This window comes from Ranitomeya imitator, chromosome 7 (assembly GCF_032444005.1).
Source record: "Ranitomeya imitator isolate aRanImi1 chromosome 7, aRanImi1.pri, whole genome shotgun sequence".
Taxonomy (NCBI): domain Eukaryota; kingdom Metazoa; phylum Chordata; class Amphibia; order Anura; family Dendrobatidae; genus Ranitomeya; species Ranitomeya imitator.
The window spans coordinates 15,572,389-15,586,029 of record NC_091288.1 but is presented as its reverse complement, the minus strand read 5'-3'; the positions used below and the strand labels follow the sequence as shown (position 1 = coordinate 15,586,029).

At 42.8% G+C, this 13,641-nt stretch overlaps 2 protein-coding genes across 6 annotated transcripts in view; one reads left to right on the top strand and one right to left on the bottom strand.

The window, feature by feature from the left end:
- Nucleotides 1-4,197, bottom strand: part of DNPEP (aspartyl aminopeptidase) — a 226,122-nt gene extending 221,925 nt beyond the window's left edge. Inside the window, exon 1 of the mRNA XM_069732781.1 lies at nucleotides 4,033-4,197. Coding sequence (XP_069588882.1) covers nucleotides 4,033-4,110 — 78 coding nt within the window. The 5' untranslated portion in view covers nucleotides 4,111-4,197. The remainder of the gene's footprint in view (nucleotides 1-4,032) is intronic.
- The window catches only part of SPEG (striated muscle enriched protein kinase), a 227,294-nt gene that overhangs the window by 134,005 nt on the left and 79,648 nt on the right, over nucleotides 1-13,641 (top strand). Inside the window, exon 10 of one of the 5 annotated variants that reach the window (XM_069732778.1) lies at nucleotides 8,012-10,555. The exons of the other annotated variants lie outside the window; for them this stretch is intronic. Coding sequence (XP_069588879.1) covers nucleotides 8,012-8,025 — 14 coding nt within the window. The 3' untranslated portion in view covers nucleotides 8,026-10,555. Of the gene's footprint in view, nucleotides 1-8,011; nucleotides 10,556-13,641 lie in introns of those variants that run through there. 5 annotated transcript variants of the gene reach the window in all.

Here is a 13,641-nt window from a genome sequence, read left to right as displayed (position 1 = left end):
TGACAGTAACTACCGATATAATCTAGTCCATGTAACACATGTCTCTCTGTGAAGGAAACAGCAGCAGAATGATGCAATCAGTGAGAGTCCTCTGACCTTTTTGTACAAACTTTAACAATCACAGCATAGCTGACAAATGAACACTCATAGACATTCAATGCAGACTACAACAGGAATGGAGTTGTTGCATTTAAACTTATTCCAACACCCCCACTCAACAACTGCTTATCCTGTTAGTCCCATTGCAGTTCTGAATTCTTCAAACTTGGCTCTTGACAATGGCTTTGTCAAAACATCTGCTAACATCTTGTCAGATTCACAGTAAACAAACTTTAGAACTTCACGCTCTACTAAGTCACGCAAGTGATGATGTTTAACATCAATGTGCTTTGTTCTTGCACTTATCCTTTCACTGCTGGCGAGCTTGATACATCCTTGGTTGTCCTCATAGATAACAGTTGGTTCAGCTAGTGGTTTGCCGAATTCTTCCAAAAGTTGCTTCAACCAAATTAACTCTTGACTTGCATGAGCAGCTGATGTATATTCTGCTTCTGTAGAAGACAATGCAACTGACACTTGTTTTCTACTGGACCATGAGATTGAAGTGTGTCCTAACTTGAACAAGTAACCACTTGTTGATCTTCGATCACTTGAGTCTCCAGCCCAATCTGCATCTACATATCCTCTGAGAATTAGATCTCCTGATGCAGAAATCTTTAGACTTAACTCTTGGGTTGCCTTAAGATACTGAAGAAGTCTCTTAATTGCATTCCAATCTCTTTGGCGTGGCTTGCTTACACGTCGGCAGAGAATTCCCACTGTGGCTGAGATATCTGGACGGGTTGTGGTTGCTATGTATAGAAGTGCCCCCACTGCTTGTCTGTAACTGTCATTTGTGGGTAGCAGATCTTCTTCTCCTTCCAATTTTAGGTAAGATGGATCCATTGGAGTTGATATGCCTTTGGCTTCTGACATTCCAAACTGGTTTAGAACTGTGGAGATTTTAGAATTTTGATTAAGAAGAAAACTTCCATCTTCCTCTCTCTGGATTTGGATTCCCAAATAGTATGTCACATCTCCAAGGTCCTTGGTCTCGAAATGCTTGTTCAGAATTTGACCTAGTTTTGAAATTTCTCTCTCTTCTTGATGCGCTATTATTACATCATCCACATATAGAATAACATACATCCAATCTTGTGATACACCTTTTGTATACAAACATGGATCCGCTTGAGACCTTTTAAATCCTTCGTCGATTAACACTTTGTTCATCTTAGTGTTCCATGCTCTTGCTGATTGCTTAAGGCCGTAGAGAGATTTTTGCATTCTGCAAACAAGGTTCTCTTTACCCCTTTTAACATAGCCTTCTGGTTGAGTCATGTACAGCTCTTCTTCAATGTCTCCATGTAGAAAGGCTGTTTTGATGTCAAAATGTCTTACTTTCATCTGCTGAACAGCAGCTATGGATAATAAAGTTCTGAATGTAGTTTGCTTGGCAACTGGAGCAAAAGTAGCATCATAATCTTCACCATATTTTTGTGAATATCCTTTTGCGACCAATCTTGCTTTAAAACGGTGAACATTACCTTCGGAGTCATATTTGTTCTTAAAGACCCACTTACATCCAATTGCTTTCTTGCCTTGAGGTAGCTCTGTGAGCTCCCATGTTTTGAGCTTATGAAGGGATTCCATTTCTTCATCAGCAGCTTTTATCCATTTTTGCTTCTTATGAATAGGCAGTTTTTGCATTTCCTGCCATGACTGTGGCTCTTCTTCTGGAATTGATCTGACCATATAAGAAAGGCGTTTAGCTGGAATTCCTTTATTTGATCTTTCTGATCTTCTGATCTCCTGAGGTTGGCTTGGTTCTTCTGTTTCTTTTTCAGTACTTTCAGAGCATATCCAGACTTCAGTATTTTCTTTGAGATTCTCTTCAATGTCTGGAATCACTGACTGAAATTCTTGTTCCTTAGGTTGAATTATTTGCGTAACCTCATGAAATTTGAGCGATACTGAGTTTTCATCAATCACTACATCTCTGCTGATTGTTACTGTGTTGGTCTGTGGGTGCAGGATTCTGTATCCTTTCTGAGTTTCACTGTACCCCACAAGAACTCCTTCCTTTGCATGAGATTCCCACTTAGAACGTTTTTCTTTGGGAACATGCACAAAAGTTTTGCTTCCGAATATCCTGAGATGCTTCAGGTTGGGCTTCTCACAGTTCCATAGCTCATATGGAGTTTTACTTGTAGCTTTACTTGGCAGTCGATTTTGAAGATAGGTAGCAGTCATGATGGCTTCTCCCCAATATGTTGTAGGTAGGTTTCCATCAAATAGCATACTTCTTCCACTTTCACAAAGAGTTCGGTTCTTTCTCTCTGCTGTGCCATTCTGCTCTGGGTTGTATGGAACGGTTGTCTGGAACACGATTCCATTCTTTTTCAGGATGGTTTGCACTTTACCACTTGTATATTCAGTTCCATTATCTGCTCGCAGTACCTTTGGTATTCTTCCAAATTTGTTAAGAACTGCAGCAAGATATTCTTCAAGTTTCTGTGGAACTTCATCTTTACTTTGAAGTAGGTAAGTAACAGTATATCTGGAATAATCATCAATGAATGTGAGAAAATATCTCTTCTTGCTGGGAGTAAGAACACTCATTGGACCGCACACATCTGTATGTATCAAATCCAGTATCTGTGCAGATTTAGTAGTGCTTACTTTAGGAAACGATTTTCTGGACATTTTCCCTTTTAGGCAACTTGTGCACTTCATTGTTTGATTACACTGGTTGATTGCAATACCATTTGCAAGTTGAGCTAGTTTCTTTACTGCTTCTGGATCTCTGTGGCCTAGGCGTCTGTGCCACACATGAATACAGTCCTTATGAAAATCTTGTCTAGCACTGTAAACAGTTTCATTGCATTTCAGCTGATAAAGTTCATCTTTGATTTTTCCTTCGGCAAGGGTATGACCCTTCTTTGAAATGATGCATCTGTCATCCTTAAATGTAACTATATTTCCCTGTTGTGCAAGCTTCTTTACAGATAAAAGGTTACTTTCAAGTTTGGGAACATACAGCACGTCTTTAACTGGGATTTTTCTGACTTGTGCTGAGGATTGAACTTGACAATGGAGATAACCATCTCCTATTCCTTCTGATGTCATATAGTGACCATTAGCTAAAATTACCTTTTCAGACTTGCTTTCATCTAGATTAATGAAGAAATCTTTATCACGTGTCATGTGAGCAGTCGCTCCAGAGTCAATACACCAAATATGGTTTGCATATGGGCTTGTGCTGACCCCAAATGCAGTCGCAATACATGCATCTTCCTTCTTTACAGCTGTTTTAACCTTTTGATGACTGTCCTGCTTTTTAAACTGATTCATTCTTGCTTTCCACACTCTGCAGTCTGCTTTAAGGTGACCAGGCTTTTTACAGACAAAACATTCACGAGTTTCCTTTAAATGACTCTGAGCTTTAGAAAAGTACTGTGTCTTTAATGCTGCTTCTGCTTTGCATATATTATTGCTAATAGTCTCTGACTTTCTCTTGTATTCATCTGCAAGTTTCCCTTTCACATATTCTAGTGTGAGTTCATCATCTGGTCTGGCATCTAATGCAGTCACAAGCGTGTCATAACTTTCTGGAAGACCACTTAATAGTAATGCAGCAACATGAAAATCTTTAATTTCTTCACCAATACCCCTTAGGCGCTCCACAATCTCTAGGGTGTTTCTGATATAGTCCTGCATATGCTGGCCATCACTTAATTTAGACTGATACAGCTTTCTCATAAGATATAGCTTATTGCTGAGATTTGACCTTTCATGCACTTTCTGTAATTCTTCCCACATTTTCTTTGCAGTATCACATTTGCATACATGTACAATCTGGTTATCATCTATGCTGAGGGAAATAGTGCTTTGTGCTTTCTGATCAGTCTCTAGCCAATCACCCGGTACTGGGTCAGGCACAGGCTGTTCAATACATTTCCATGTACCCTCTCTTATAAGTAACATCTTTACCTTGAATTTCCAGGAGCTGTAATTGTGATTTGTGAGACTTGGCACTGTGTACTTCACTGCATTCCTTTCTGTAGACATTCTTGTCTCTTGTACCTTTTTTTTTTTTTTGTTACTGGCCCTTTAAGCTGCGCTGTCCGGTGCTCTGTACACTGCGGTACCTTTGCGTTCCGGTGTCCTTGTATTCCGGGGGTTCCTCTGTGCTGTCTGCGCTTGGCTCGCTGCTTATTCCGGTGACTGGGCTTTTTACCATTTACTTTCCGGTGGCTGGGCCCAGTAACCTGTTAGCCGGAGTATTACCACAGCAGCGCGTGTTACTTCATATAAGCAGCAGAATCCAACGTAAGGCAAACTGTGTTTAATATATGCAGCTTGAACTGGAACAAAATAAGAAAGCTTTGACAGTAACTACCGATATAATCTAGTCCATGTAACACATGTCTCTCTGTGAAGGAAACAGCAGCAGAATGATGCAATCAGTGAGAGTCCTCTGACCTTTTTGTACAAACTTTAACAATCACAGCATAGCTGACAAATGAACACTCATAGACATTCAATGCAGACTACAACAGGAATGGAGTTGTTGCATTTAAACTTATTCCAACACCGAACTTCTTGGGGTGCAAACAATCTAATACATCTCAGACTGCCGCCATATAGTGCATCTCATTAGGCGACTAAGGCTATGTGCACACGTTGCGGATTTGGCTGCGGATCTGCAACAGATTGGCCGCAGCGGATTTTCAGCAGTTTTCCATGCATTGTGCAGTACCATGGAAGCGTATGAAGAACCAAATCCGCTGTGCTCATGGTGCGGAAAATACCGAGCGGAAACGCTGCAGTTTATTTTCCGTAGCATGTCAATTCTTTGTGCGGATTCCGCAGCATTTTACATCTGCTCCTCAATAGGAATCCGCAGGTGTAAAAACGCAGGTGAAATCCGCATAAAAGACACATTAAATCCACGGTAAAACACAGTACATTTTACCTACGGATTTTACAAAAACGGTGCGGAAAAATCCGCACATGAATCCGCAACGTGGGGACATAGCCTAATACTAAGTTGTACTATAACAATTTGATCACGGCCTCCGGACAATTACAAAGGAATTTGGGTCTTTTTTTTCCTCTTTACACCAAGTAGAATTGCTTTTTTTTCTTTTATGCAAAACAATCTTTGTTGATTATCAGGTTTTTTTTTTTTTGCAAGAATTAATTAAAGCTTTTATTTTGTGGCTAAAGATCTGATTCACCAGTACATGGGTCTGGGGAAATTGTATATTTTTCCATATTTTTCTCCCGTGAATCTGTACTGACCTTCCTGATCTGATTCATACTTATTCCTGAGGATAAGTATGGCGTCTGGGCTTCTGGGGCTCCTGGGTTGTGGCCTCCCGTCACTCTCTCCTCTGCATAGGAATAGGCTGCATGTTGTCTCCAGCTCAGCATTTTCCTGGGTTCTGCATGGCGCCACCACTAAAGGCTGAAGGCTGCATGCGTGTCTACCAGTTGGTAGAGACAGACGGGCAATGAGCTATGCTTGGTGGGACGACCGGTAATGCAGTAACCTCAGAACGAGGGGCATGTAGCGTTTGCGTAAAATGACATATTTAGTGGCTCTATGATTACCCGGCATGGGACTCGTATGGGGCGTCTACAGAGGCTTGCTGAATTACCTGCATCCATAGCTGTGGCTGCATATACATGGTCATTTCTCTTTTTGACCACCGCTTCTTCTGCTGGTTATGGTAGTTCAGGTTGATTGATCACCTGTTTTTAGGTATGGGTGACCACTATTAAGGTTTATAGGTTATGTACCCAAGAATGGGCAAGAAGGATATTTCTGCTGTACAGTAGACTGCCTCACCATGCTGCACAGATTTGTTTTTGGTGTTTCCTGTTCGGGTAATATGACAAATAGGAAAACTGCACAATACATTGTTAATTCAAGATGGTTTTGTTAGGGGGTGAGGCATAGTTGGGGTGTTTCATTACCTGCAGGGGTCAAAGGGGAAAGCAGGTGACCTGGGAGGCAAACCTGGATTTAGCTAGATCATGTGACTACTCCCTAGTGGAATATATTGGACCTAGAGCGGTGCAGCAAGTGGAGATGAGGGGGTATTCCTACCATAGTAAGTGACCGCTACACTTTTTGATCTCTGGGGATCAGGACTCTGAGACCACCACCGATGGTAAGAAATAAGGGGTTTCTTTAGCACTGAAATTCTTTACAATGATACCCTGCACAGTGGTGGTCCCGGCCACATAGGGAACTACAGCCAGCCCTGTTCACTTGAATGGTGCTATGGTGCAATTTCCCTGCGCAATGGGTGGGAGAGCTGCTGTGCGGGCGGTGCAGCCCTACACCAGCTCTGTGGCCCCTTAATTCTCAGGATGGATTGGGATCCCACAGGCCGGACCCCCAGAGATCATAAAGAATTGAACCATCACAGATAAGGATACCCCTTAAAATGAAGACCCTGGGCAATATTAATACACTTTATTAAACCTGGTGCAGTTCACGTGTAGTTGATATGGAGATTTTTTAAAAATGGCAAAAAGATTTAAGTGTTTTTTTTTTTTTAAAGTCCCTTTAACTAACTAGTGCAGATCCTAAAATAAAAAGGTGCTGACCATAACACAGCCCATAAGGCCATTTATAGAGGCAGAACTGCAATCGCCAGGGCCCCAATGCAAAATGTATACCAGGATGACAGTGATAATTTGCCCCTTTTATTGGGAAAGGACCCTCCAAGTGCCAGCATCCAGGTGGGAGCACAGCCTCAACTATGGGAGTAAATATGTTCATAATAATTATAGGTGTGAAACCCAATAATTCACAACATTGTACAAATACTGGGTATTTTGCACATTTTTTTAATGATTGCAGTAAGTTTCTTTAGTAATATGATCACAATGTAAGATCCTGAACGACATCTCGATCACAATGTATCGGTCGTGTGAACTAATCTGTGCTGTGCGTATGATATCTTGTTGCCTATTTCTACACAGATCTATTATTTCTTATAGTCCGCACATACATCCAGTCTAATGTTCACCCTCCCGCTGTGAAATATGCTTGTCTCGCTCTGTGCTTCGCTCCATGTTATTGTTGTATGCCTAACACTGTAAATGTGCATTGCATTTAATGTTTTTTGTTGTTGTTTATTTCTTTTGTTCTAATATTTGCCTGTTGTATTTAAAGCACAAAAGATGTGTCAACTTTTTACATCCTGGGTAAGGCACAAAAAAAGTTTTATATATATAAAAAAAAGTTAGGGGTGGGGGCGCTATTGTATTGGTGTCTATAGTAAGTAAAACATTTTTTAGCAGTGGTCAAAAGTGGTACTGCAAGCTAGGATTCCCTAAACTTATTTGTTCGTAATGGTATGTTGAGAGTTGTAGTTACGTAGCTGCTAGAGAGATTGGGGACTACTGCTTTAGAGTTACTAAGTATTCATTAGCTGTTTATATCCATAGAATGCAAATTCTAGGAAAGCAATAAACTTACATATATATATATTCCTCTGGCCGGATTTAGTGATATCTAAAGAACACCGGAGACGGGCGCATTCTAAAGTTCATACAATTCAATGTTTATGTAGCTGCATTTTCTTCTTCATGCCCCAAACTTGAGGTGAGCTTCTGCTTTAAGCAGTTGCTAATTTGAAAAAGCAGTAATGCAGTATAAAGCATGGAGGACAGCACGGCTGCCGAGCACGTAAAGGTGCGGTTCAGACTATTTGAGGCCCACAAACGACAATGCAGCTTATTATTATTATTATTTATTTATATAGCACCATTAATTCCAGCTTAGCTGGAGTCACTGATTATAGCTGCACCCTAAAGTCGCCCTTTAAAAGTTGACACATCTAGTGCCCTGTTCTTGCTTTGCTGACCCCCTGGCATTGCCCGCTGTACCCCTTGTGCTGTGAATGGCTGGCTTGCCCGCACGCTGACCGCAGTTTCTGTCTGTATACAGGGCGAGTCAGATAATCTCCTGTCACTAACAAACTAACACAGGAGCCAAGCTGCAACCCCCCGGAAAAACGGATTGTGCCGAGAGGAGAGGGGTCCTGGCCCAGCTGCACCAGGGGGAGGCATAGGAGCAGGACTGACCTCTTCTTACAGATATGTCGGAGCAGGAAAAAAGACTTGTCGGAGGAAGGTCTCCTTGTGTCACTGACACTCACCCTCGGAGGCCGCTGAATAACAGACTGCACTAAATGGCAATCCCAAATCTCCGGCCTCTAACGATATATCTCTGTTTGTAAAAGCTCGTTGCGAAAATAATGACGCCCTTTCCGAAAGTTTCCTTTCCAGTTGTGATGCCGAGTTTCCAAACTACAACCCCCATCATCCATTATTATGCAGAGCTAAGGGATTGTGGCAGACATCATTGAAAACCAGCTTTTTAATCCCCTTGCTGATGTCACATAAGGACTTGGGGGGGCAAGTATAAAACAAACTGTCCGTATACCCCAAAATGACCAGTTTGCTTTATTTTGTAACCCTCACCTATCCTCCCTTGTAAAACAACGTAATTTTTAAGGTTGACCTTCTATCCTAATTTCCTAAAATATTAATTTCTTTGAGTTGAAGCTTTGCTTTTCTGAAACAGATCTCCAAATCCCCTGCTTGTACATAGTGATAAATAATACAAATCTAAGTATTTGCACTCACCACTAGGGGGAGCTTAAGAACTTCTTATGTATAATGCAGCGTAGAGTGAGCTCCCTCTAGTGGTGGCTGCAAGTAGATAGAACTTTAGCATTCAGACATATCTATTCTATGCATGGGATTTGGAGCTCTGCTTCAGAAAACTAAAGCTCTGATCACTATAATAATATTTTATTAAATCAATCCTAACAAAAAGTTGGCCCTAGTTTGAAAGTCTGCTGCAGGCAACATCCCCTCCTTATTTTTTGGTAGTGTTTATGAATTTTTGGTCATAGCACCAAAGAGGGGTAGGCTTAGGAGGCTGACTGTTGTGGCACATCATACTGGGTCTTTTAATTGTAGTTTATTGGACGTGTTCCTGATAGGCGGAGGGAGGTTTCCTACCCTTACAAAAATGGCAGCTTTACAGCTGATCACTGTTAATATAATCTTTTTAGAGACCGGTATTTCAGTGCTGGAATACATGGGATCTAGATTGGTGTAAGGTGAATAAATGGCATAGGATTGGTAGCGTTTGCTGTGCCATCTGTTACCTCCTAAGCACATGACTAATTAGTTAAATATTCTATCTTGTGCAACGTTCTCTGCCTTTCAACATAGCCCGCCACATTTTTGTATCTGTCTAAAAATAGGAAGGCTCCTCGGGGGTGGGGCTTATTTCTACAGGCCTCCTGTTTGGCTCTGGGGTCTTAGTTAGTGGATGTGTTTACATTTACTAGTTCAACTTCGATATTAGAGATGCCCAAATCGAAAGAAAGACAGTTCTGATGACCAAAGTAAAAAAAAAAAATCACCATATTGTATTCATTAGTATTGTAGATGTTCAAGTTGTTGCACACCCATGAGGAATGTCAGCTTTATCTACAGGACATTCAGGATTCAGGTGAACAATACGTAGAGCTTTCTTGCTGTCTCCTCTCTTTTTTTTTTTTTTTACCCCCCTGTTCAGTTCAGGTAAATGTCATCTGCTCTACCTAATGCTATAATCGGCCATTTTGCTTATATCAAGGACAGCTGTCAATCACCTTGAGGAAGTGAAATGCCATTGGCGCCATCTAGAGCCCAAACTCTCACATACTTCTTGCAGGGCATTTCCATACAGATGCTTTTCAGTAAATTCTCCATATAACCCAGCAACCTATAATGACTAACATCAACTAAAAGAGGTGCATAGCTTTAAGAATTAAAACTTCGGGTGGTAGCCATAAAATTATTGTGTATCTTATGTCCTGTTATCACATTTTTAACCAACCAGCTACTTGAAACTCAGGAGTTTTGCACAGAAAGCATCTATGAATTGCACTAATCATAGTGAGCAGGTAGGAAGAATCGATAAAGGAAGATTCTATGTCTACTCTTCCCAGTGGTCGAGGGCGCTGAGATATAAGGAGCTGTTTGTTGAACACAAAAGGCATCTATACGTTGCTCTAGTCATAGTGAGCACCATTAAAATGTAGCTTTAACATCGTTCAGGTGAGACATACAAGGACCCGTCCATTGGGGCCCAGACTTTTCAGGCGGTAACATCTAATCTGTAATTGCCAAATTTACTATTATCAAAGCTATCTAGAAGCAGAGATATTTCTATGTGCTGCACGAAATAAGGCTCCAGGTAGCGTCACTACAGCTGTAATGCCATACTGTGCCCCTAGCCATCAGTCTGAGTACAGGGTGCCACACAACAAAACCTATAAGGCAGGGGCACAATGTAGCGTCGTGTAACACTCGGGGAAACCACTGCTTCACCCACCGCCCCTAACCCACCCACTCCGAATAGTACAGGTTGTTAACATTCTTTTTTTATTATTATTTATTTTTAGCCCCAATAAAATGTTGTTTTTTTGAACTTGTGTTTGCTGTCATTACTAACACCCAGAATACAGCGCAGAATCTCCAAACAAGGCTGCTCCAATCTCTCCGGCAGTTTTGTGATGTCTCTTTGTGTCCATTGTTACACAATCATTATGATGTCCAGTTGTGGATTCTGTTCACTTCTGTTCTGTGTTCTATGATTAACATGACATTAAAGGGGGGCTACAACAGCAAGGAAGCAAGATGTCCTCCAAAGGGCCCCTAATATCTCTAAATATATAAAACTTGCCTTAAACCCACTTATTCTGGGCAAAAAATACTCATTAGAAAGTTATAAATGGGCCTCTTTTATAGATAAATACACTTTAATAATTTTATAATAAAGTTATGCAACTTTTTCCCTCCCTGCTTGCTGTCAGTGAATGGGACCATTGCTGCTTACATCCAGTCTAATATGGTCCCAATTCCTCTTCTCTGTAACTTGTCATCCACTGTTCCAGAATGAAGAGTTTATTCTGCTAGCACTAGAGGTGCAGGTACTGCCTTTCTTCCACTTACCAGCATGCATTGCCAAAGACCTGTATACCCTAAACTGAAAGCAAAAAAGCAGGAAAAGAGAGACAATGACCTTCCCCTACTTCCTGTACAGAGACAAGGACCTGTCCCTACTTCCTGTAGAGACACAAGGACCCGCTCGACATCCTGTAGAGGCAAGGAACCACCCCCACTTCCTGTAGACAACAGGACCTCACTTACTTAGGTGTCACACCCCTAGTTCCTCTAGAGAGACAAGGACCCTCCTCTACTTCCTGTAGAGATACAAGGACCCGCCCCACTTCCTGTACAGAGACAAGGACTCGCCCCACTTCCTGTACAGAGACAAGGACTCGCCCCACTTCCTGTACAGAGACAAGGACTCGCCCCACTTCCTGTAGAGAGACAAGGACCCGCCTCCACTTCCTGTAGAGAGACAAGGACCTGCCTCCTCCTCCTGTAGAGAGACAAGGACCCGCCTCCACTTCCTGTAGAGAGACAAGGACCCGCCTCCACTTCCTGTAGACAAGGACCCGCCTCCACTTCCTGTAGAGAGACAAGGACCCGCCTCCACTTCCTGTAGAGAGACAAGGACCCGCCTCCACTTCCTGTAGAGAGACAAGGACCCGCCCCACTTCCTGTAGAGAGACAAGGACCCGCCTCCACTTCCTGTAGAGAGACAAGGACCCGCCTCCACTTCCTGTAGAGAGACAAGGACCCGCCTCCACTTCCTGTAGAGAGACAAGGGCCCGCCTCCACTTCCTGTAGAGAGACAAGGACCCGCCTCCACTTCCTGTAGAGAGACAAGGGCCCGCCTCCACTTCCTGTAGAGAGACAAGGACCCGCCTCCACTTCCTGTAGAGACAAGGACCCGCCCCACTTCCTGTAGAGAGACAAGGACCCGCCTCCACTTCCTGTAGAGAGACAAGGACCCGCCCCACTTCCTGTAGAGAGACAAGGACCCGCCTCCACTTCCTGTAGAGAGACAAGGACCCGCCTCCACTTCCTGTAGAGAGACAAGGACCCACCTCCACTTCCTGTAGAGAGACAAGGACCCGCCTCCACTTCCTGTAGAGAGACAAGGGCCCGCCTCCACTTCCTGTAGAGAGACAAGGGCCCGCATCCACTTCCTGTAGAGAGACAAGGACCCGCCTCCACTTCCTGTAGAGAGACAAGGACCCGCCTCCACTTCCTGTAGAGAGACAAGGACCCGCCTCCACTTCCTGTAGAGAGACAAGGGCCCGCCTTCACTTCCTGTAGAGAGACAAGGGCCCGCCTCCACTTCCTCTAGAGAGACAAGGGCCCGCCTCCACTTCCTCTAGAGAGACAAGGGCCCGCCTCCACTTACTGTAGAGAGACAAGGACCCGCCTCCACTTCCTATAATTCGTCTCCATGTTTCTGCTTCTAGAAATGTAACTGCAGGCAGGAGAAAGCAAGTTATACAGAAGACAGACACCTAGTGACTTGCACTTTGGTGAGATTTTTGGACTGAAAACTTTAGTTTACGTAAATAAAGTACTTTGACATTTTGTCAGTCTTTGTGAGTCTGTCAGATGAGTTGAAGTTTAATCAAAGAGCAGTGACCAGTCAATACTTTTCACAGCTGAGGGACTGTTACCATTTCATCCAGTTTCTAAATAAACTGGAGTTCAGACTGATACATTTTTCCTGCACTGATACATTGTAACAGCTATCTGCACAAGAGAGATGTCTGCTCCTGTGTTTAGCTCACAGAGGGCGGCCTAAGCCCTAGATTCTCCACCTGTGATACATGCACCCTTCCTGTGCTCAGGTTTTGCCTTGAAAAGGTGGCGAAATAGATGGTCATAGTACGAGAGAACGTGGATGTAAGTTGTGAAGGAGGTACAGGACTTAATGGGATGTAATTTTAAGAAACAGCTGTGAACATTTTTTACATTTGTCTTTCACACCTCTGGATGTAAAACTAAAATATTACTATTCTCTGTCAGCAAGCAGAGATCTCAAAATTGTTAAAAAAAATGAAGTCTAAAGTTTATTAGAAAATTGCAAAACTTTTCATTATGAGATGATTAAACTTCATTTACAAAAAGCAAAACCTCCCCCTCCCCTCCGCCACTATAATGCCATTAATGCAGTGGACTCCAAGCATGTGGATGTCCAGCTGTGGCAAAACTACAACTCCCAGCATGCCCGATGGTCTGAGTTTTGCATTAGCTGGAGAGCCAGGAGTTGACCCTTAGCTACAATGTCTGGATCCCTATGTCATTTATGTCTTGATACTTTTGTAACTGTTGTAATTTCCTAAGAAGGGAATGAGGGGCTGAGCACCGAATGTGGGGACAGAATGTTACATGCGGCCTGGCGGAGTTCTCCTCTGTGCAGGGCTCGGGTATCATTGCTGCTTCATTCACTGTTCCTCATATTAATGATGTGACAGTGACGCCGCCACCGGCTCATTTACACCCAGGGCCCGGAGTCAGTGTCTGCGTTTAGTCATCCCGTCTAATCTTACCCAAGGTGACATATGAGAAACTAAACCCCAGGCCATGACTCTCTTCCTTGGAGCAGCCATGTTCCTTCCATATGTATCCATTTGTGTCACG